At 36.5% G+C, this 21899-nt stretch overlaps 1 protein-coding gene across 2 annotated transcripts in view; it reads left to right on the top strand.

The window, feature by feature from the left end:
* Nucleotides 1-21899, top strand: part of VPS41 (VPS41 subunit of HOPS complex) — a 104192-nt gene that overhangs the window by 9824 nt on the left and 72469 nt on the right. Inside the window, exons 3-5 of one of the 2 annotated variants that reach the window (XM_050319954.1) lie at nt 7118-7162; nt 7656-7763; nt 10726-10803. In XM_050319954.1, coding sequence (XP_050175911.1) covers nt 7118-7162; nt 7656-7763; nt 10726-10803 — 231 coding nt within the window. The remainder of the gene's footprint in view (nt 1-7117; nt 7163-7655; nt 7764-10725; nt 10804-21899) is intronic. The other variant, XM_050319962.1, reaches the window with a different exon arrangement.

Genomic DNA, 21899 nt, shown 5'->3' with positions numbered 1-21899 from the left:
CAAGTTCCTTACTCAGCAAAAGCAAAGTACAAGTAGAAATGCATAGCTTCATTGAGATTTGAACTGTGTTTGGGTTTTTCTGTACTGGAATGGGAATTGGATTTGGACATGAAAGTTAAACAGCCTATCCTGTGCTTCCTCTATATGGTGCACTTGGTGTGAATGGACTGAATCTGTGTTTTTGAGCACTGAAGTGGGTTAGTTACGCTTCACAACTTGGCTGGTGCCCAGCTCCTTCAAACCTGTAAGACTGAATCTTTGATTGGTGTTGTGCAACTATAGTGTAACGTTGTGTAGGCCACAACAGTTTTGTGAGGAAATAAAACGCTTTCTGCTTTGGCTTTCATCTGTGTGTCATTTCATACTGTAAATGCACCTCATTTTGATACATATTCACAGCCATATCATCTTAATTCCTTGCTCCTGGTGTATATCTGCATTTTCCTAGGGTATTAAATAAATCCCTTTGGAAAATACATGGGGAGAACAGAAAACGACTGCGTGAAATTCTACCATCCTAATCCATATTTACCAATTTTATGGCTAAGTGTACTGAGAAAGCATTGTTGATCTGCCTTATGAACAATTGTAAAGGAACTAGATGTGAGGTTAATCGCTGCAAATTTTCACTGAGGTAACATTACTATATTTTCAACATAGAGTTAGGGGTAAATATTTTTATTTAAATCAATGTGGTTTTTTTTCTGCTTTGTTAAAATGTTCCTGTACAGACTTTTTGATGTAAAAATAATGGAGGAAAAGAGTTTTATGTTCTCTCAGTGAGCTTCTGAAGCAACTGGTAGAGTCCTCAATATTTAAATTCAGCACAGTAAATAAAACAACAGCTTGCAATAAAATTGTATTCCAATTTTGGTAGTGTTCAGCAGACTGGGCTTTTGAAGGTTAAAGGCCTTAGTCCAAGTTTTTCTTGGTATTCCTGGAGTGTTAGAGATTCGATTGAGAGAAATTGAGTCAGGATCCTAATCCTGAAAATAATGTAGGTACTTGCTTTATCACTGAAACAGGAACACAAGTCCGGAAACCATATCCTTGGGATGGAGAAACAGTAACACTGAAGCTGAGCTTTGTAATAGTTACACATCCTACTCCAATAATTCTCCTTGTTTACTCTGCGGCACCTGATTCTTCAGCACAAGAGTATACCTTCCAAAACTGTGGAGGATGGAGTGCTTTCTGCTGCTTGCTTCTGAATTTGTTTTTTTCTTTTGAAAGAAGGCAGGGTAAGACCTAGAAATGGCCAGCAAGGAAGGTGAGGTGTTTGCATCACTTGAGAATACAGCATTATTTTTAAAAAACACAGATGGGCAGATCTGCTTGGAGAGCTTTAGTACACGACTTTGAGGTGCTATCTTAAAGGACCCAATGAGCTTTTAAATAATACTTTGTGTTTCTTGATTGTAAAAAGTAACAATATGCTACTGGTTTCGCAACAATGCAAACGTAAATTTTGGCAAATCTTTGTTGTGAATTTCCAGCTATTTTATCAGAAATAGTGATTATTTAAATTATTTTTCAAAACAGAGATTTGACCTGATCTAGGGTGGAATTCGAAGGGATCTCAAAACTGTGTTGTGACATTATGGTGTTACCTCCTTAAATTCATCAGCAGACATTAAGAATTTGTTACAGCTTGCCTTTTAATATATTCTAAATATTTTTAATATTTTCTAAAACTAAGACTATTAAAGTATTCTCCTGCACGTGTTATGTCATATGTTGCATGTGATATTTTCACTTGCAATAGATTTTTTTTTTTTGGCTGGATTTTTTTATTCATTTTAGCAAATCTAAAGTCAGGTTCATTTATAAATCAGTTGTTCAGTATCTCTTAACCTTTAATGAATGGAGATAGTTGGGTCCTAACAGAGGTTTCAGAGCTGAACTGGAAAGGATAAAGTCTGAAAATAGTCATCATTTCCTTATCAGGCCAAAGGAGGCATTATGACCCATGTGGTACAATTTCCAGGTGTAGTAATGTGATGAAGATTTAAATAAAAAGTTTTACGTGTGTCTTTTGTTGGGTAATGCTTGTCTTCTTGTGGAAATTTTGTGACAGTTATCCTTAAATTTGTAAGGTTCTTGCTGGGTACCCTTGTCCAAACTGGGGCTTGCATAGCCTTCGTGGTGCAGTCCTGCCCTCTCAGGCAATGCTGGTGACAGGAAGGGTTTGCTGGAGGGTTGGATGGTGGTGTAAAACCCCGCTGGTGATGTACCTTTCATTGCAATCTGGTTAGAAGTCACCCATTCCGCTTCTCAGCAGGACACCAGACTCTCAGGTGAGTACTCCTTTGCTCCTGTCAGTTAGGGGATTTATAATAGAAAGGTCCTTTCCAGCCCACGCATCCGGAGGCCCTCAAAACTAGAACTGAGACAACCAATCAACCCCCTGATTAAGACATAATTTCTGCAAAAGAATCAACAGTAGGATATGGTTATGCTTTGGATTTAGTCAAGATCAGAAAACATAGTAAAGTGTCTTGGCAACTGAGTTCTTGGGTATTTTGCTTCACTTTGTGCTTCATATATGTATAGAAGTATGTAATTATCCCTGGAGACTTCATTCTGGGGCTTGAGGTCTTTTTATGTTGTTTGGTTTTTTTTCTTTTTATATTTGTCACTGAATTTCTGTAAGAAGTGAAGCTGCCCCCAGCAGAACGCTAAGGATGCATTTGTTCATTTTTGCATAACTGAGGATGTTCTATGAACCTTTATTTTAACTCAAAAATAATTTGAGTTGCTTTCTTTGGTTCTACTGGAAGTTTTTATGTAGTCTGTTAACTAATAATTCTGGAGCTCTAACTAATTAGTTTAATTTTTTCTTCTGTGTGATAGTGATGACTGTTTAAATAAATAAAAATGCTGGTTTCACGCTAGGTTCTACATGAGTTTTCAAGGGTCTGACCTGTGTTAAATATCAAGAAAAGTTAGTCTCACAAATTGCCAAGTATTCTCTTCTCACTTTCGAGCAGTAATGTTGGGTTTGCACTTTTGCAGCAGAATGTTTGTTTGTTTGGTTTTTGTGTTTTTGTTTGTTTGTTTGGTTGGTTTGTTTTGGTTTTTTTTAAAGTGAGATTTTATAATGTTTTCTAACCACTTAGTATTCAGATACACAGAAGCACATTTGAATGGCCTGTAAGTGAGGAGGTGTCCTGGTTTAAGAATGGTATTCCAGGATTTGGTGCTCCCGCTGTGACTCTCCAGGACATGCGCCATCTGGTCACTATCCCACTGCTCCTTCCATCATGCTTGCTCAGAGGACACTTCTTCATGGAAGAGGCCTTCTGTCCTCCCTACCCCGACATACAGAATGACCTCCAGGTCCTGACCATGCCTCCTGGCTACTGCAAAAATTAACCCTGGCCTGGCCTGAACCAGGACAGGAGGAAATGAGCTAATTTAACATTTTTCTTATAATCTCTGAACTCAAGGAGAACTTGAAAGAAAGCATTAAAAAAAAAAAAAAAAGGAAAGAAAAAAAAGAAAATTAAATGTAGGGGACGTTGTTGTTTTATAGATTCCTTCCCTCCCCCCAAGTCATGACCTTTTAGTAAGGCCTGTGACACTGAGGCCTTGTTGCAGTAGGGTGTGAGTCTATCTTTGAAATTGCTTGAATCATGGACCTCAGGTATCTTTGTATTGGAGTTTAAATGCTTTGCAGGGTCCAAAGTTGCAGTAATAAACAAGGCTGGAATGGCCACCTGTAGTAAATTGCAATTCCAGCTGAGACTGGACAGAAGATGTGCAGGAAAGGGGAAGGACACTTGACTTATAATGTATGCACCGTTTATTTCCATAAAGGCTTTGAAAAACTTCGAGGGCAAATCGTGTGGGAAGCGTGACACTTTGCTGTCAGTGCCCGTAACATAATTAGAGTATCCGCAATCAGTAGACCATGTAGTTCATGTGACAGACTGTCCTGTGGGCAGATCCTCTGCTGCAGGAGCAAATGTGGACTAATGGAATAACTCTGGGAACTGCCCACAGGTTCCTTCTGGAAATTTTCCAGGACAGATTTCAGATATTTTTTTCTCTTCATGATTCCACTGCAGTAGTTCCTGTAGGCAAAGCTAGGAAAGACAGGGCAGAATGTCTGAAGAACGTTGTGGATCTGTGTTTAGAAAGGCAGATGAGCATCCCTCACAGTGGCACTGGCCTCTTGGGAGGTTGCTGCACATTTGCAGCTCTCCTCAGTTTTATAAATCTGCTCCAGAAGAAGAGTTAGTAGTGAGTAGCTGCTGAGTGTAGGAAAAGGACTTTGTTTTCAGTTCAGGAGTGTTCAGCAGTGACAAATGGAAGAGCTTTTAGTAGGAACGGGTTTGTTTGTATTAGTGTTGAAGGTTAGTTAGGATATTTCATTCAATTGGAAATGTGCTTTCGGTGGGAAATGTTTATGGATACCTGTTCTTTACAACATATTTTTAGCTATTTGACTGCTAGCTTTAGCATTAGAAGACAAGAAGAAAATTAAATGGAATATGAATTTTAGTTTAGCATTCACATGGTTGAAAAATGATCATTATTTTTTTACAGCATCACAAAAGTAGCTTCATCCTGTTAGCTCTATGGATCTCCTTCCCTTTCAGAATTTAAGGATGCCATGAGTGGAGTGCTTTACATATTTTGTGCAGTATCTATTTCTTTTTCTCTTAATACATCTGTCAAGAATCTCAAAATTTGGTGCTGTTTCAGGTATTTTTAGGCAGAAAATAAGGGAGAAGTGTTAAGTGGTGGTACAAAAAGCAGTGCTATAAAATTTATTTTCAAATATTTAGAATTCTCTAGGATGGTTTAAAAGACTTTAAATAAAAGTGTCGTACACTTAGTAAAAATCCATGTGAGTTCAGCAATTGATTTTTTTTTCCACTATTTTTTCCCTTAAAAAAGGAAAGCTGTGAGTTCTCTTGTATGGGGTAAATGTCACTCTGTTTATGTCTTAGCTTTGCTGCAAGTCAGGACTTGTACTGTTCCTCTAGGTTGTCATAGAAACGCAGCTAACTGACATCTCAACTCAGGCTGCTGATGGTTTTATTTGTGGGTTTTCAGGATTATTAAAATTAAAAAAAATATTGATTTGCCTTTATTAACAATGGACTTTGTTTACTTAAGAAATTCATACTGCATAAAAGCTTTTCTTGATAGAAAAATAGCTTTAAAATTATTAAACTCTGATACTCTAAATAAGAGATCATCAAATGCATTTAATATATCAGTCTGAAGCAGTAGAGAAATCTTGAATTTTCACAAATCACCTTTTTTTATTTCATTTTGTTTACAGTAAAGTGCCCCAACCCCATTTCAATTCACCTTTTTTTTTACTTTCTGTCAAGAAAGCATGAAATGAGTACATCATCATGCTTAATATTTGGAAGTCTTCATTTTATTTACTTATTTTGAAGACTGGCAGAATGCTTCAGTGCACTGACTTTTGAAAATATTTTTTTTTTTTGTATATGCATGTGCAAGAAAAATTACTTAGTTTTCACTCATAAATAGGACAGGCAAAACTTATTTACAGTAACTTTTTCTAATGGTCCATGGATGAATGATTTTATGCAAACTACTCAAGAGACTAGAATTAACTTTTCATGTTGGTTGCACATTGAATGTCCAGACCCCAGCAACACGTGGAATCTTATAAAAACTAGATGACTGGAGTTCAATTTTTACTTTTACGAATTTATTCAGTGATTACCCATGCATTTCAAGTGTAATCTTTGTAAGGAATGTATAAAATGAAGTAATGCATTAATTGTGTAAAATGGACACATACTTCCTTACGCCCTCCTTCCATCGCATGTATGCTTTTTTCTTTGACTTTACCACCTCCCTCTGCATTGTAGCCATTTATTAAGGATCTGTAGGCACAAGGAATTTGACTGATTTATATACAGCCCTGTAATTTGACATTGTCATTCTGTCTAGTAACAACTTTGTTCAGTGTTAGATTTACTGAATAAAATTGTTTTTGGTGGACATTTTGACACCTCACTTCAGACTCCTACGTCATGCGCTGCTGACATGCCTTTATTAATCTCATTTGTATTCTGTCATAAAACTCTCAAACAACATTTTAAAACAGACTCTCTTTGCAGTGTATTTATATAAGCATGGGGCTAAATACTGAATGTTTCCATAGGTATGGGTTTTGTGTTTTTTATGAGGTTGTGTATGTATTACCATATATGATGGTATCACACATGGTAAATGGCCATAATATTTTACTTGGGAAAGACTGACTTTAGTACTCCAAAGGCAGTTTGAACAAAATATGTTTTATTAACCAGTTAACATGTTCACATCATTACCTATAAGAAAATGTTGTACAAGTGCAGTTCTGCCATAGGCTGACCTTGTGCATTTTTAGGGGTTGGAAGGCAGTGGTTGGTGGGAAGTAAAGGCATTCCTTTAATTAGAGCCCTGCATTGTTATATTCTGGTTGCCTAGAAATGAGAGACGCGTTTTATGTGGAAAACATACTCAATGTTGATCTGTTCATTAGAGCCAATAGTGAGCGTAGGAGAATATTATTACAGGTATACTGTTTCCCAGTGAGGACCAAGGGGTCTCACTCATATATATGGGTTTCTGTATATATGCACATATGTATATATGCAAGTATAGTATTAACTGAGACTGAAGCCTATGGAATCTCTCTTTGGCACTATACTTCGTTAGACCATCTGTTACAGATAGATACCTATGACCAGAGAGCTATTTTGCACCTTGGATTTTCTTTTCCTAAGAGATAAATATGTGTGGTGTTCTTAAGATGAATAAATTTGCTGCTTGTTTTTGTTTTTTTTAGTTTGGTTTCTTTTCACTGAACCAACCCCTTGAACCATCATCTTTTTTTGCATCTAAGTAGTGATTGGGGGATAATACCTAACATGCTTGAAAAGAAAAAGAGAGAAAAGCCTCAGTATTTACCAGAAAAAGATCCTAACATGTACATGATAAGGGTGATTCATAGGAACATGCTGTGTCCAGATCCTTTTCCAAGACATGTTTATACTATTTATTTTTTAACATAAACCCATTGGTGGGTTTTATACAATTAACTTATTCCTAGTGGATTCTTTTTTATTTTTGTTCACAGCGTTTTGCCTCTATCCTACCTACAGAGGTGCAGCATCTTGTAAAGGTCGTGAAGTTTCTTGTAACCTGCATGTTTCAGCTTTCAGTTCTTTGTGGCTACAGTGGCACACTTTATTTTATCATCATTCATTTTCATATCCATCTTTTTTGTATTTTACTTCTAAATTACAAATGACTAACTTTATGTAATAAAGTACACATGTACATTTTTACCTGCTTTTTAGATATCAACTAAGTGCCTCTTACAGCTGAATTGATATGCTGCTATACAGTCTTTGTTTGCACTCAGAACTTTGGAGTAAAAAGAGAAACCAATAACAAAAAAGCACAACCCAAACCCCCTCAGATGATAAAAATGTGGAAGTTTGGCTTTTGATTGTAATGGCTGTTATGAAGAGATAGCAGTGATCCATCTTCACCTGTTGCTGTGTGATAGTTTTGGGGTATCTTTTAATTTGTTTGTATCTAAAATAAACATCTAAATGTTTTTGTTGTTTTTTCTCTCTTGCTCCCTTTTCCTTGCACTCTTAAAAATTTAGGAAGATGAGAGTGAAGAAGAACCTAAGCTGAAGTATGAACGGCTTTCTAATGGAGTGACTGAAATTCTCCAGAAGGATGCAGCCAGCTGCATGACAGTGCATGAAAAGGTATTATGTGACTTTGTGGCTGAGATAAAACTTCTGCTTGGTTTTATATATTTAGCTGTGCTTATAATGCATCAGTATATTTCTGTGTACAAGTGATGCCAAATCTAGACTTGCAGTGCAAGACAACACTAACATAAACAAAATTCACCTTAAGCCTGTATTGAACAATCCACATTTTCTCAGTGATAAAATGAGTAGTTCGCATGGTTCAGTTAACAGTAGATCTCTCTAGAACTGAAATACAGTCCTAAATTTCCTTTCCTCTGAAAGGAAATTGGTATATACTGTGCTTATTTATACAGCGAATCACTGAAGACAGACTTGATCAGGCCAGGAACTTAGCATATATTCATCTGTGGAAGATAGGTGAGTTTATGTTAATACAGTGTAGAAGGAAGTAATTAAAATATTTTCTGTTTGGTTGGGGGTTTTTTTGAGTGTTTTTGGTGTGGTTTTTTGTTTGTTTGTTTGTTTGTTTTGGTTTGGTTTTTTTTGAGAGGTATCACACTAACACTTCCCTGTTCCCCTTCCCTGATTTAATATGTTAAAACCAAGGAGAGGAAACTTCGCATGTGCTAAGGTTTGTGACATGCAAGAGAATGATAGGGACAGCTGATAGTTGGACAATGCATAGTAAAGAAATTTGATGAAGAATTATTCATTTATTCTTAAAGAAACTTCATATGCTTCTTTAGCGTTTTAAACAATTGCTTTGTATTTTAGAAGTTTTCTTCTCTTTTATAAATACTGGAAAACATTTTAAAATATTGAGGCATGCTGAAGAGATCTGAAATTATGAGTTAAGGATTTGTTAACTATTAGTATGTAAAACATAATAGCTATTTTCTGAATCTATCTTTTTTCATACCCAGTAATATCTCCTTAACAGTTATTGTTGAGGGATCTATCTTTATTATTTGGCTATATTTTTAGATTGACTTGTGCTATGTTTCTTTTCCTCAGAGGACTGTTGCCATGGCTCAAGAGGCTCTTAAGATGAAGCTTGTATTTTAACTGTGTGAATGAAAACAATAAGTCTTTTTAAAATGTTTTTGATGACTTAGAATTACACAGATATTTGGAAAATAGTCAAGGCTTTCCTTCTTGTCTGTGGCCTTTTTCTGTTACCTTATATTCACAAGTCTCAGGTAATTTCTGAAAGCTGAGAGATGAACAGGATTTTTCTGTAAGGATGTGCACAGATACAGCTTTTACTATAGTGTCACAAAATATGACAATACAGGAAAACTGTAGGAGTATCCCAGCTCTTTCAGTTTTCCAGCAAACTGGATACACTATTTATGAGAAGGATCAATATTGTTAGAAGCCAGGTACTGCAGTCTTTTAGGAATAGGTCTCTTACAACAGAGAGCTTAAAAATGAAGCTGGGTTATAGATTTTGTGAGCGTGTTTCTGTTTCATTTTCGTTGGGTTTTTAGGGGTTTTTCTGCCTTGCAAGAGCAGGAAAAGCCTTGTTAAAGTGTCATCATTAGCAAAATTATACCATAATGTGTATAATATGTCTCTGATTAAAGCAGTTTAAGTTTACTGAGAATCCTGAAAGCTGGCTTCTGTGTTCAGACTAATTTCCTCCCAGGATTATTTTTTTTTCTTTTTGCTGGTAAAGCATCATATTTTCACCAGGCTTGCTGTCTGCACTGGATGACTAATCGTCATGGCACCTGGTGCATTCAAGCAGGCCTGTGCAGTGGAATAGTCATACCTAGTTATGTCTGCACACCTGATGTTTTATTAACCAGTATTGATTTTTTTACCCAGGGGACTTTTTTCTTCCTGAAAAAAGGCAACCTTGCAGGAGTGAAAGGCATTGCAGGGAATGAATTTCTAATGAACCCCTTCTTTCCCTTTCTTGACTCCTTTTAATGTAGCTTCATATTTTAAGTGCCTGAACTGAAATTTCATTTTAAGCAATTGCATTTTGATAAATCCTTTTAAACCTTGACTTTCTGTAAGGTTATTTTTTAAAGATTGTGCTGCCTGACTGACACGCTTAGCAGTGCCTGTAAATTTGAGCATTTCATTATAGGTTGCAATGAAGCATGCTCACATGCAGTGAAATACAGAGAATTGAGTAGCCTAGACTATTTGAGTAATGCTGAAAGTGGGGTAGGGAGGGGACAAATAAAAGAAACCTCTGTCATAAATCAAGTAGTACCAAAGTTCTTCCTTTTCAGTTTAGGTGTAGTTCACATGGCTCAATTAACAGCATATCTCTCAGAATCAGTTCCCTTCTATTTTGTATCAAAATAAGTTTTGTAGTAGCATGCATTTGTGTGGACATTTCTTTATTTTGCTGTTATTTTTTAGAGTGAAACTCCTGTGAAAAAGTGTATTTGTCTTGAAAATATTCGATTTAGGAGTGTTACTATGTGAAGGAGAGCAAATCCAGTGGTTATCTGTGTGCCTAAATGCACTGTCAGAGACCTTCCGTAATTCAGCTGTTATTTTACCAGTGGCTTCTTGGTGCCCTTTTGCTGTGTTTGAATGCTTTGTTTTCATGTTAATAATGAAGGATGAATAAATAAATAAATAAAGCTCAAAGAAATTATTATGGTTAAAACAAAGCTGCAGAAACTATTTCTAGGAACTATTTCAGATCTCTGTTGGTCCTTGCTTTCACACTGCATTTTTAATTTGCTGCCACAGTCCATCAGCCAGTGTGTACAGACTGTAGACACACCATTAGTTGTCAGTGGATGAGAGTCCTCATGACTCATTCTGACAGCTAACTTGCACTATCAAAGTAATATGGGCTTGAAGCCCTGTTTTATTCTTTAGGTATAGTTAAAATAACCTTTCTCTATAGAAAGTGGTGGGCTTTTTTCTTTTCCACAGTATTGCTAATAATTAATCTACTAAACATCCTGGAGTTCATTTAACATTGCTGTAGTATTGGTTGTGGTGTCTTTTTGTTTATGTAATCAGTCTCTTTCTTTTACAGTTTTTGGCACTGGGAACACATTATGGCAAAGTTTATTTACTTGATGTCCAGGGGAACATCACACAGAAGTTTGATGTCGTAAGTATGACATTATTTAGAACCCATTTACTAGGATGTAAAAATGCTGCAATGTACTAAGAAATGAGTAAGTTAACGCTCCTGTTACATCACAAATTATATTAATGCATTCCGTAACATGAGAAGCAGTGTATGGTCCTTGCAAAAAGAAGTTATGCTGGATGGTTCTATGATGAGCAAATCTCAATTTACATATAATAAACTTTTTCATGAAACAGAAGAGGAAATACATATTTATGACTGTAAGAGGCTGTTATTAAAAATGTAACCCAGGAGCTTGTGACTTCCATAAGGCATGAACCTGTTCATTAGGTGACTATTGTCAGTTATTAGTGTGTGAACTATCACTTTAGCTAGTTGCCACAAGTAATTTGAAATTGATTGATTACCTTGCTGGTTCAGTTTATCTGTTGCAAATATGTAACGCTAATATTTTATATAAATGTTTTGAAATTTAAATTCTTACAGGTTTGTATTGATTGAAGGAAAAGAAGCAGACTTTTTCCTTATTGTGGTTCCTGGTAGTAGTAGATGAATGAAATGCTAAATTTAAACTCTGTTCTAGAGTACTATATGTTCCTTTTAATTGTGGATATTTGTTGATTATTTACAAATTCCTTGTCTTCCTTGGAAGTTGGGTGGAATAGAATTAGCAATTTTTTTTCCTCCTGACACTGTCACAAAATCTAGTTGCCAAGCTTTGGTTTCTTATAGCAGTCTAAGCACTTGTCAGAGAAACCATCACAAGATGAGGATGTGTTTGCAAAGAGAACGTGTTCTAAAGCTGTTAGCTGCATGGGTGGGGTGAAAGGTTTTGATTTATATTCTTGAAAAATTTAATTATGAATAAGGGAGTAGGGGGAACATAAACTCCTAGGCACAGCTTTTGGAGAAGATTTTAGGTTTAATATTGGTCAGATTGGCAATGACCTTCCTGGCTATTAATTAAAGTCAAGCTAATTGTGTTCTTCTATTTCTTTTAATTTTGTACATTCGTCACTCCTGCAAATGAGATGCTGACTGCATTTCCAAAGAGTAAAAGCTTTTGGTGTCTCACTTGCAGTTCTGATTACCTTTCATGCATGCTACTTGATAGAGTTTCTCTGCAAAGTAAGAGAAACTCTCTATTTGGGACAGGTCAGATTAAAGTGAACCTGAATTCTGCTCTTCCACTGCTGCGGTAGAAGACTGACTCAGAGACTCACTCAGATGAAGTGTAGATTTTCTGTTGAGTCTGGCACTAAATGTCTTAGACTTGTATTTCTTCCAGTCTGTGTAAGGTGTTTAGAAAAGTTCATTTGTAGAACTACCTTTTTTTTCTTCTTATGTGAACCACCAATGCCTTGTTCTCTCCCAGTGCCTTGTTCTCTCCCACTGGTTCCAAGAGATTAAATCCTCTTTTTCTAAAGGCTTAGGGCACTGCCTAGGTGTAGAGCAAGGAACAAGGGGACCTGTTGTCTGCCAGAGACTATAAAACAAAATTCCTGCATCCTCTTTATACCTATTCTCCCAAATCTGCTATTCTTTTCTTTGCTTTTCCTTAATTAAAAGTCCTATTCCTTAATTAAAAGTGCCTGCTGGAAGGTTGATTTCTTAGGATGAAGTTAAGTTTGGGCTTTATAATCTACTTTCTGCTCTAAGGTGTTTACTTTTCCAAATTTAGCCTGCTTCAGGATGAAGATTTTTGTGCTTTGTCTCCTTGTAGAGATGGCAATGATTTCTTTTCAAAACTATTGTTTGAGTAGAAACTAATTTTTGAGATGGAGAATAGGAAAAAGAAATGTTTCTTGGATTCTATTAGTAATGTTTATGTCTCTTTTTGTAATGTACATGTCTCCAGTGCAACAGATTACATCATGGATGAGGTGGAAAGGGTGCTTCTTTTTTTTTCTTTTCTTGTTCTTCTTCAAATTAGAAAAAAAGATTTTCCTCTAGGACAACTTGTCTTTAAAAGAAAAGTTTTTCAAAGAACTATTTAGTGTTGTAGAACACAACAGGCTGCCTAGGTGAAAAGCAGGCAGCTCTGTGACATACGTGGCTACTTAAACTGAGAAGTTTACCGAATTAATGTTGTTGACTGTTGAACTTGTAGACAGTTTATTCTGAACTGGCTGCTGTTTGTCAGAATATCTTCCTTCTAACCTGAACTTTTCAAGATGTGTGACTGCAGACTAGAAGCATCATTATTAAAGCATTCAGTGGGGTCTTCCTTCTTTTCTCTTCTACAAATGCCTGTTCATTGTGTTTCCTCCTAGGGAATTTGCATTAGAGTGTTACCATGTGGTAAATCCCCCAAAAAACCTAACCCTTTCTAGTGAAGAAAGTGAATTAGTTCCTGAAGTCATGTAAGGACAAAGCATTCCTTGTAAATGTGCCAGGGCAAAGCCTATTTTCTCTAGTGGTATTTCTGCTTGTTGTTTTCCCTGGTCCAAAATGAACAAATTCCTTCTGAGAACCTTTTTCATTGGTGGAATGGCAGATATGATTTTACCCTGAAGTTATTAGCAGGGACAGTATCCGTTGTTACTGATTATGAAATTAGTAGTCTATAAAAGTTGTTTTGAGTAAAAAAAATAGCAGTATTACCACTGAAATATTTTCGTTGTTTGCAGTAAGCAGTGTACCTGAGGAGTGTCTTTTACACATTTTTCTTTTTGAAAGCATCTTTTTAGCAGATGTTTTGTTTTATGATATGACAGAAGTTAATAGTCAGAGTAACAATGTGAAGCCCTTTGTCCAGAAGAAATCAGTTATGTAATTGAAGGAATTGTTCCACATTTGGGTCATTATTTTTCAGGGGGGTGGGGGTTTGTTTTGGGTGTTTTTTTAAAGCAAAGTTAGGGAATAGAAAAATTAATTACTTTTCTATACATCTGTTAAATGTGTAATTAGCAAAATCAAGCTGTACATGGGAAACTTTAAAAGTCAGTAGGTCTGAAATACAGTTAGTATGTGAAATAAACCAGAATGGAGAGAGAGGTTTTTACTTTAACCTTTTTTTTAAAATTCATTTTAATAGCAAGTTCATATTAGAAATACCATTACTGCTCTCATAGTCTTCTTGATTTCTGTTTTTCTTTCCTAATGCCAGGTAACTATGTTCAAAAATATAAATGGGCTTGGAAATTGAAGAAATATGAATTTTTCCTTTGTAATAAACCCTTTATTTTCTGTATTGATTCACACCTGCATTTGAGTTAAATTATAAAACGTAAATAGATACTGATCTCAGGATTTGCAGCAAAATGAGGAAGAAAACTTATCAGTATGTTGCATAAGCTCTAAAATGGCTAAGTTTTGAATGATAGCACTCCTGTTAAAGACTGAATGCATCTGGCATTTTAAGTTGAGCTCAAGTTTCAAGTTGTAAGAAACAATAAAATGTAAAGCTCGGCATCCCTAGAAGTTCTGCTCTTGTAACACACTTACTGTTTGAAAAACCTTTTACAACTGTGTTCCATAATGTCCATAGCAGCAAATCAGTGTGGGTGTCTTGGATTACAAATACTGGCCCTGGTGCTGCAAAGACTTAATTGTCTGCTTGACTTTGTCCCATAAATATTCACACAGGCTTTTGTGAAACTAAACATCTAAAAAGTATTTTCAGAATAAAGTCTTGCTCTCATCCAGCTCTTCCAATATCCGATGCTGAATCCTGTGTCAAGTGGACGACTAGTTTTTCCGGTTTGCAACTCCTCTTGTCAGCAGCAGTGGGAATTCATGCTTTGAAATTGTTGTGAGAGGTGTGGTTTGGGAAAAATTGAGACAGGAATTTGGGGGCTCTGGCCTTGGGTGGTGCTGGTATCTCAACAACCATGCTTGTGCTCTTGCAGTCCCTCTCACCTCCTTGCCTGGTGTGTATTTAGCTCTTGCCAGCGTGGCTGTCTTTGACGATGTCAGCTGCCTAAGATTAACTGGTATGCATCCTCAAATAACGTATGTTTGACAAACTGGTGTTCTCTTGTATTAGGGTTCAGTGCATTGAGTGAGATGAAATGTGTCAAATGCACTGAAAATTATTACTAAAAGGCAACAAGAAGAGGAGAAAAAAAGCCTTATCTAATGCCAGTGACAAAGGATGATGCAGGACTGATTCACAGCACGTTAATTCCACATGTCTCTCCATCTTTCTTTTCTTCTTAGACTGTCTACAATTTATTAATATAATTATTGCCTCAACTGACATCTCTTGGATTAAGGACTTGTAGATATGAACAAAGCTGTGCAAACATGTTTAGTTAAGTAACAAATCAAAAACCTTTCAAAAGGCAGGAAAACTCGTCCCCATTCTGGTCTTCTAATAAACATCAAGCTTAAAGCAAAAATGGTAAGAACTCTTGGCTGGTGCCAGTGATAGTCTGTTAGAAGGGGAAAGATTGCGTATTTTATAAGTAGGGAGGATTTAAATGTTTAATGCATTGCAGGTGTTTTAGAGGTGATGCACGATTCCAGAAAACAATGTAAATAGTGTTTTCAAGCTTCTGTTAGTGCAAAGAAATTGAAGTCTTTTAGCATGCAATATTTGTGAGCTATATAAGACTGCTGGAATTTCAGAAAGAACAAAGTCTTCTGGCAGCATTCCTTTATACCATGCATTTCTTTCCAAACCCCACCTTTTTTTCCTAATTATCTCACGTTGTGTAGAACAAACTATTTATTTATAGTTTTTAAATCAGAGTGGTAGAAATCCAAAATCACTAGGTCATCTCTGCTACCTTGAAAAATTGAAAGGGAGTTCCTTTTGTGGTGGTATTGTTGCCCTCAAGTGTATTAAAGTTATGGCAGTCTCCAACCTCTGGAGCAAGACCTTGCTTGAAGGTCAGTCTGTGGCCTGTGGATTTTGCTGATAAATCAGCAGACTGCAAACAAAATGTCAGAGGTTTCAGTTGACTTGATGTCCCTTGGCAAGATTTTGTTAAAAAAGAAAAAAGTACTTCTAACAAAGAAATGGGTGTGTTAAGCACCAAATGCTAGAAATTATGCAGAACCTGCTAACTGCTGTGAGAGATAATGCAGCATCTTTCAATGGGGAAGGTTACTTTGTATAAAGTATTGCATTTGATTGTATAATGAAGAAGTTGCTTTGGATGGAGCTTTGCATGAGAGTTTGAGATGATATAAATGTCACTTACTTTGACAGGCTACTTAAAATTCTCTGTTTATTACTTTTAACTACATCATTTTAGTTGTCACTGTCAACCTATGAAAGAAAACTTAGTTGGGAAATGAAGTGAAGCAACACAACTTAAAGATCTGGGTAGCTGTGTATTAGTATTTGCAGGGTGTCACTGTGCCTGTTAAATTTGAAGCTGAAACCCTGTCTTTTATACAAAACAAGGAGGACTACTCTAAATGTAGGTTCAAAAAAAGGAAAATAAAGTTTTGATAGAAGCAAGTATCTATGCAAGGGACAGGTTTCCTTCACCTCCATGGGACCTCCCACCCAAATGGGTGGTGCATTCTTATGTCTTACATGTTTCAAGCTAACCCCTAGCTCTTTCAAATGGAAGAAACGGATAAAAGTGTCATCTTTTGGGATTTTGCTCTTAAGACTTTAATGTCTACACACAATTTAATAGCACTTCTGCTTCTGTCTACCTGTCTTTTCATTTTAACTGCAGATAATTTGGAAATCCAAAGGTTTTTACAGTAGTTGTGGGAATAACTCAGATGGCCTTTTGAGTCTGGCTTTTTGGATGTTATAAAGGCTTGGAAAGTATGTCTTATGATGTTTGTTCTGGTACTGTGCTTATTAGGTTGGTTGTGACCTGGAGTGTTTCCAATGGGAATTGTGGAGCTATTGAAGATTAGGAGACTTCTTTAACGGGAATCATGGTGTACCTGTGGTAGTTTGCCTAGACCAGCAAAAGTTGTGGTGTCACGGCCGTTATTCCATAGGTCTAAGAAAAGTTTCTTGTCTGACTAAACTGAAACAAGAAAAAACAGCCTCTCATACATGTTTTGCACATCTTTGTACCACTGTATCTGACTTGCCTTTGAAGGGAGTGTTGCTTAAAATTTAGTTAACCAAAGAGATCAGATGGATGTGGAAGGCATTTGTTATTACTAGAAATGTTGCTTGGAGTATGGATGAAATGTGGGAGTTTTAAATGATTTTAGGATCATGTGTGATTAATTTTTATAAGCTCAAAACTGAGGCAAGTGTGACCGTTTCATTCAATTATTCTTTCAAGCTTGTAGCTTCAACAACTCTGTAGCTTAGTGCAGAATAATGTAAAAAGTTTAGTTGGAAGTATGGGTTCAGCTACAGAAGGTATGGTGTGGTCCCATCATTTATTTCTTGAATGTTCTTAGCTCGTACGAGTCAAATGGGTGCTTGTGAAGTAGCAAATATGGATGTTGTGAAGTAGTAACATGGATGCTGCAGATCTAATATATTTCCATTAAAGTGTAAAGCCTGCATATTTTATCAGCTGCATCTGGAATGGCGATTGTTTCTGCCATCTCTTTTGAACTGGTCACTAGCAACTATGTTGCCCACGTACCTTCTTTTGAAAAGAATGTCAGCCTCATCCTTGGACAGAGTGATCCTTCCACAACTTCATTACATTTAAAATGCATATTGTTTTCCTCTTTTTTGAGAGAGGAAAGGAAATAGAAGCATAGGAAGAAGTTTCCTATTATGTTCTCCAGTATCAATAACTTTTCTACAGGATGGGTATCCTGTTATATGTCAGTTGCATTTCATGACCAACTGTAAATGTACCTTAGCAGGTACCTTGGCAGCCCTCTTCAGTGTCACTGATTTCAGTAAGAATCTCTTAATGTCACCATTTAATGAGGTGAAGTGACTGAATGCTGTTTTGCCACAAGAATCTAGACATAGAAAATACTTCACTTTCTCTTGACTTGGTAGGGTGCTATCATATTCCATGTGTTTTTTCAAAACAACTAAAGTATCGAATATTCTAGGGGGAAAATGTTTCATGAGAGGAGAATGCTAAACATGAAGGATATCCATACCGTGGTATTTAATATAGCATTGTTGGTCAATAAAGGGCAGTTTCCAAAGTGGCTTTTTTCTCCAGACTTCATTAACTCTTATTTTTGTGAAAGGTCAAGAGGTTCTTAACTTTAGTCCTGTTAAGTGAATTTACATGTGTTAAACATTTTTGAACAAAATTGGTTGTGACATTATTAAGATACATGAAAATCCACAAAACAGGGTTTTTTTCCTTCTAACTCTTTCACCATCCAAGTTTAGTAACATTTGCTGTTTGAATGTATATCTCATCTTGTGATTATTTAGAAAATGTAATTTGTGTTTACAATGATTATTGACCGTTTCTCTAAAAAATTGCTCTATGCAGCAGCATAATTTGACAATGATATTAGGCAACAAAGTTCATTTGCTTTTAAGAAAAACACAGAAACACAGTTTCTAATTTCAAAGACATATTAAACAACCATGCACAATGATATTTTTTTCACCTGTGATTTAAGCAAAATCTTTATTGTGATTGGCTCCTATAGTTTCAAAAGATTACCAACAAATTTCAAACAACTGTGAAATAAAGAACATACTTTTCTGTGCCTTCCAGAGGCTTAATCCCTGACAAGAAAGACTAGATGCTGCTACTAGGTTCTTCCATCTTTTACTGCTTTTTGGTATTTGAAGATCCACAGATTTTCATCATCAGGGGTATCTGTCCTACTGGGAACTTTCTGGTTTGACCAGGTGATGTGGAGTGACATGAGACGTGTTCAGTGATTCACTGCTTCCTTTTTTCAGTCATCTCAGAAACCTAGTGTCACACCTGTCTCAACCAGCCCCAATGCTCTTTGCTGTTATGTAGCTGGACCACTGTGCCAAGTTGTTCTAAAGTTTTATTGGCAGCAATGAAGCAGCTAGTTTCAGGTAGCTCTGATTAAATATTTTCATAGAAGACTGATAACTCAGAGCTGTGTTTTCTAAACCCTAACTACCTTTAAAAGCACAGGGAGGATTTGGAAAGTTTTGGTTCCTAAGAAGCTAGTATATTGCTGTTTCCTAGGCCTGTCTTCCTTTCAAGTGGGATATTATACCTGGATAGCATTTTTGTCTATAGGGAACACAGGCACTTATGTGCATATATTGCATAATAGCAGTTAGCTTGTCAGAATTATTAAGAGTTCTGGCATTAATAAAATATTATTTGCATTAGAAAATGTTTTCTTAGAAAGACTGAGTTCTGGAGGACAGTGGTTTTTTATACAAGTTGACATTAATGATAGAGCTACAGTCCTTTGTTTCCATTTACAATAAAAATAGACCACTATTAAAAATACATAATGACATAACAGGGGCATAATACGATGAACAAAACATGAAGGCAAACCTAAGTATTTTCTCCCATGGGAGAAGATATTATTGATAATGAACTTAATAAGTCTAGCAAAGATTCCTTTCTGAAGGATGAGACTTATTTGTTTTAAAGGACGTGACAGTGTGTATAGCAGTTAGTTTGTTTCACTCCTGATGAAATGGTAAACGTGGACAGTCCAGATTTGATCATCTCAGGTGTTAATGCCATCAGAACGGCTGCTGAGAAAAATAGCTAATGTCAGGCTGGTCATCTCCACTGTGGTGCTGCTGAGGAAGTTAGTTTCACTCAATACCCTGTGACACAGAGAAATAAAAGTAGAAGAAATGCCAGAAATTGGTATTTTGGTGTTGGAAGATTCAGCACTGTAACGCTAATCTGGCTGCTCATTGAAGTCTTGTTACTGGAGGTCTTAGCACTTTTGGATAGGAGCTGTGAAATGTCACCAATGGATGGAGGAGGAAATTAATCTGTTTGCTTTTTTGATCTACTTTAAATAAAGTTTATGATATGCAATCAAGTCTACACTTCACTAGTATTGAAATAGAGCCTCTTTGTATGTAAATGCATTGAGGAACTTGCACAGAACCAATTAATCTTCACATTTACCTTTTTCTGTCTTACTGTCACAGTGAGGATATGGCATACAATATGCTGCTTACAGTAAGTTACAGAGCATTTCACGATACGTAGTTTCTACTCTAGTGCTTCCCTCTGCATCCATTTTGGTTTGCATATGTTTTTAGGATTCTGTCAAGAATCAGACACCTGACACTGACTGTTGTTGAGTAACTCTGGTGGACTTATGAGACCAGATTTTATAATTGCAAATAAAGGATGTTCCAGAGTTGGTGTCCAAAGAGAATACAATGCGTTCAGTAATCAGAAAATGTGTTTATTATTGCATGTAGCTCTGACTTATGCCAATCTATACCAGTGTTGATAACATGGAAAATGACACTTTAACTGTAGCTATTGGCTGAATTTCAACATTGATCAACCAGTGTAATATTTAACTACACCAGGAATATGACTACTTACATTTTTCTCAGCCAGGAAAGGGAATTCATTCCCTTATAGTATTTCTGCATCTGTCTGATTCCATCAGCGGGATATCTTTTCACTGATTTCAGTAGCCATTGTGTTTGAATCATTGTCTCTAGTGGAATGGCTGACAAGCTAAAATAACTGCATAAAGTACTTACTGCAAGTTTTTCAGGAGCTTATAGAAAAAAGAAAACTATCTCTGAAGAAAGTACAGGCTATGTATGGAATGCCTGGAGAAGCAAGGTTGCTAGGCTTCATGTGGTGATGTCCTCTGTCTTGTGCCAGAGAGCGGGATGAGCATCATGATTGTTGTGAAAAGCTTCCTGGAACTGGTGTTGGCACAACAGTGCCTGACCCCTGAGAAGAATAGTCAAGAGCCTTTTTGCTTCTTTAAAAGTTGTTTGGTTGAAGCACCAATAAAATAATCTCTAAAAAGAAAACCTGTCCTGACAAGAACTTGCACTGTATGACCTGGTTGACCTTTTTCATCAGTCATGTCTCTGAAATTTGGCTTATCAAGAAATGGAGTAAAATCTCATACTTTCCACTTTGAGAGTGGAATTCTACAAAATCCTGTCAAACACATTAATGACAATAATGGTGATGTTCTGTTAGAAACAAGCTGTGAAAGTACCCCTTAAGTTTCATGCGCAGAGGTTTAGATATGTCTTGGGGATTGTTCTTCATAGCTCATTTGATAATTCAGTAGCCTGTGTGGAAAGTTAATGTTCAAAGAAGAATTCTTACAAGTTCATTGTGCTTGGTGGACTGTTCCAAAAAGAAAGCACGTTAGAGAAATTGGTGAGGTGAACCTCCACATTGCCTGGACTAGTCTTCTCTTGAGGGTTTGTTGGGTCTTCCACGGGGGGTGTATGTATCACTTGCAGACCTTCGGCCACCCTCCCCATGGGTGTGTGGTGAGGAATATTGCTTCATATTCTTGGATGGCTTTAATATACAGATAGCAACAAAGAAGTAGAGGCAGGCTTAGGACATAACATTGTTGAAGCCCTACAGTTATACAGAGGATGGTAAAGGGGACCTGGGCAGAGAAGGGAAATGGGAGTAGTTTGTTTACTTTGGCACGGAGTTCCCAGGAGGATATCTCCTTACCATACAAGTGTTTTAGCAGAAAAGAAATTTTACTTTAGATCCATCAGGAATTAGCTAACACTTAAACTCTGATAGGAAGCAGTGTAGGCTTTCAGTATAGATTTGTTTTCGATAATAGGTCCATCATTCCCAGACAAGCATTCTGATTATTTCGCAACTACTATAGATTTAGGGAGATCCCTTGTTACTTTTTTTTCTTTGAATGTTTTTTCCTTTCTTTCTTAGTCCCTGCAGTTGACAAACAAGATTAAGAGATTCACTGATGTGGAAAATACTGAAATCACTGTAGGCTTTTTGGTCTTTCTCACTGTCTTAGACTATATATGAGAGATTTCTTGTCCTTATATTCCCTTATGTTTTAGACAAGCTTTTGAGATCTTTGTTTTTGTAGGTAAGGTCTGCCTTCCTGCAGACAAAATAAAAGTTAATGTTGTTATTGTACTGTGTCCCAGACCTTGTCACTCTCCTCAGCTTTCCCCCCTCCCTTTTCTTCTAACCAATATAATCTCCCATTTTTCATTTGGAGAATGACAGATTCAATAGTGTTATAAGAAATGCAATGGAGCAGGAATCCTCACTTACCAGAATTTTGCTGCTAGTATTGTTGAACTA

Source organism: Myiozetetes cayanensis, unplaced genomic scaffold (assembly GCF_022539395.1).
Source record: "Myiozetetes cayanensis isolate MyiCay16 unplaced genomic scaffold, myiCay2020 scf1, whole genome shotgun sequence".
Lineage (NCBI taxonomy): Eukaryota > Metazoa > Chordata > Aves > Passeriformes > Tyrannidae > Myiozetetes > Myiozetetes cayanensis.
This window is presented reverse-complemented; position numbering and strand designations above follow the sequence as displayed.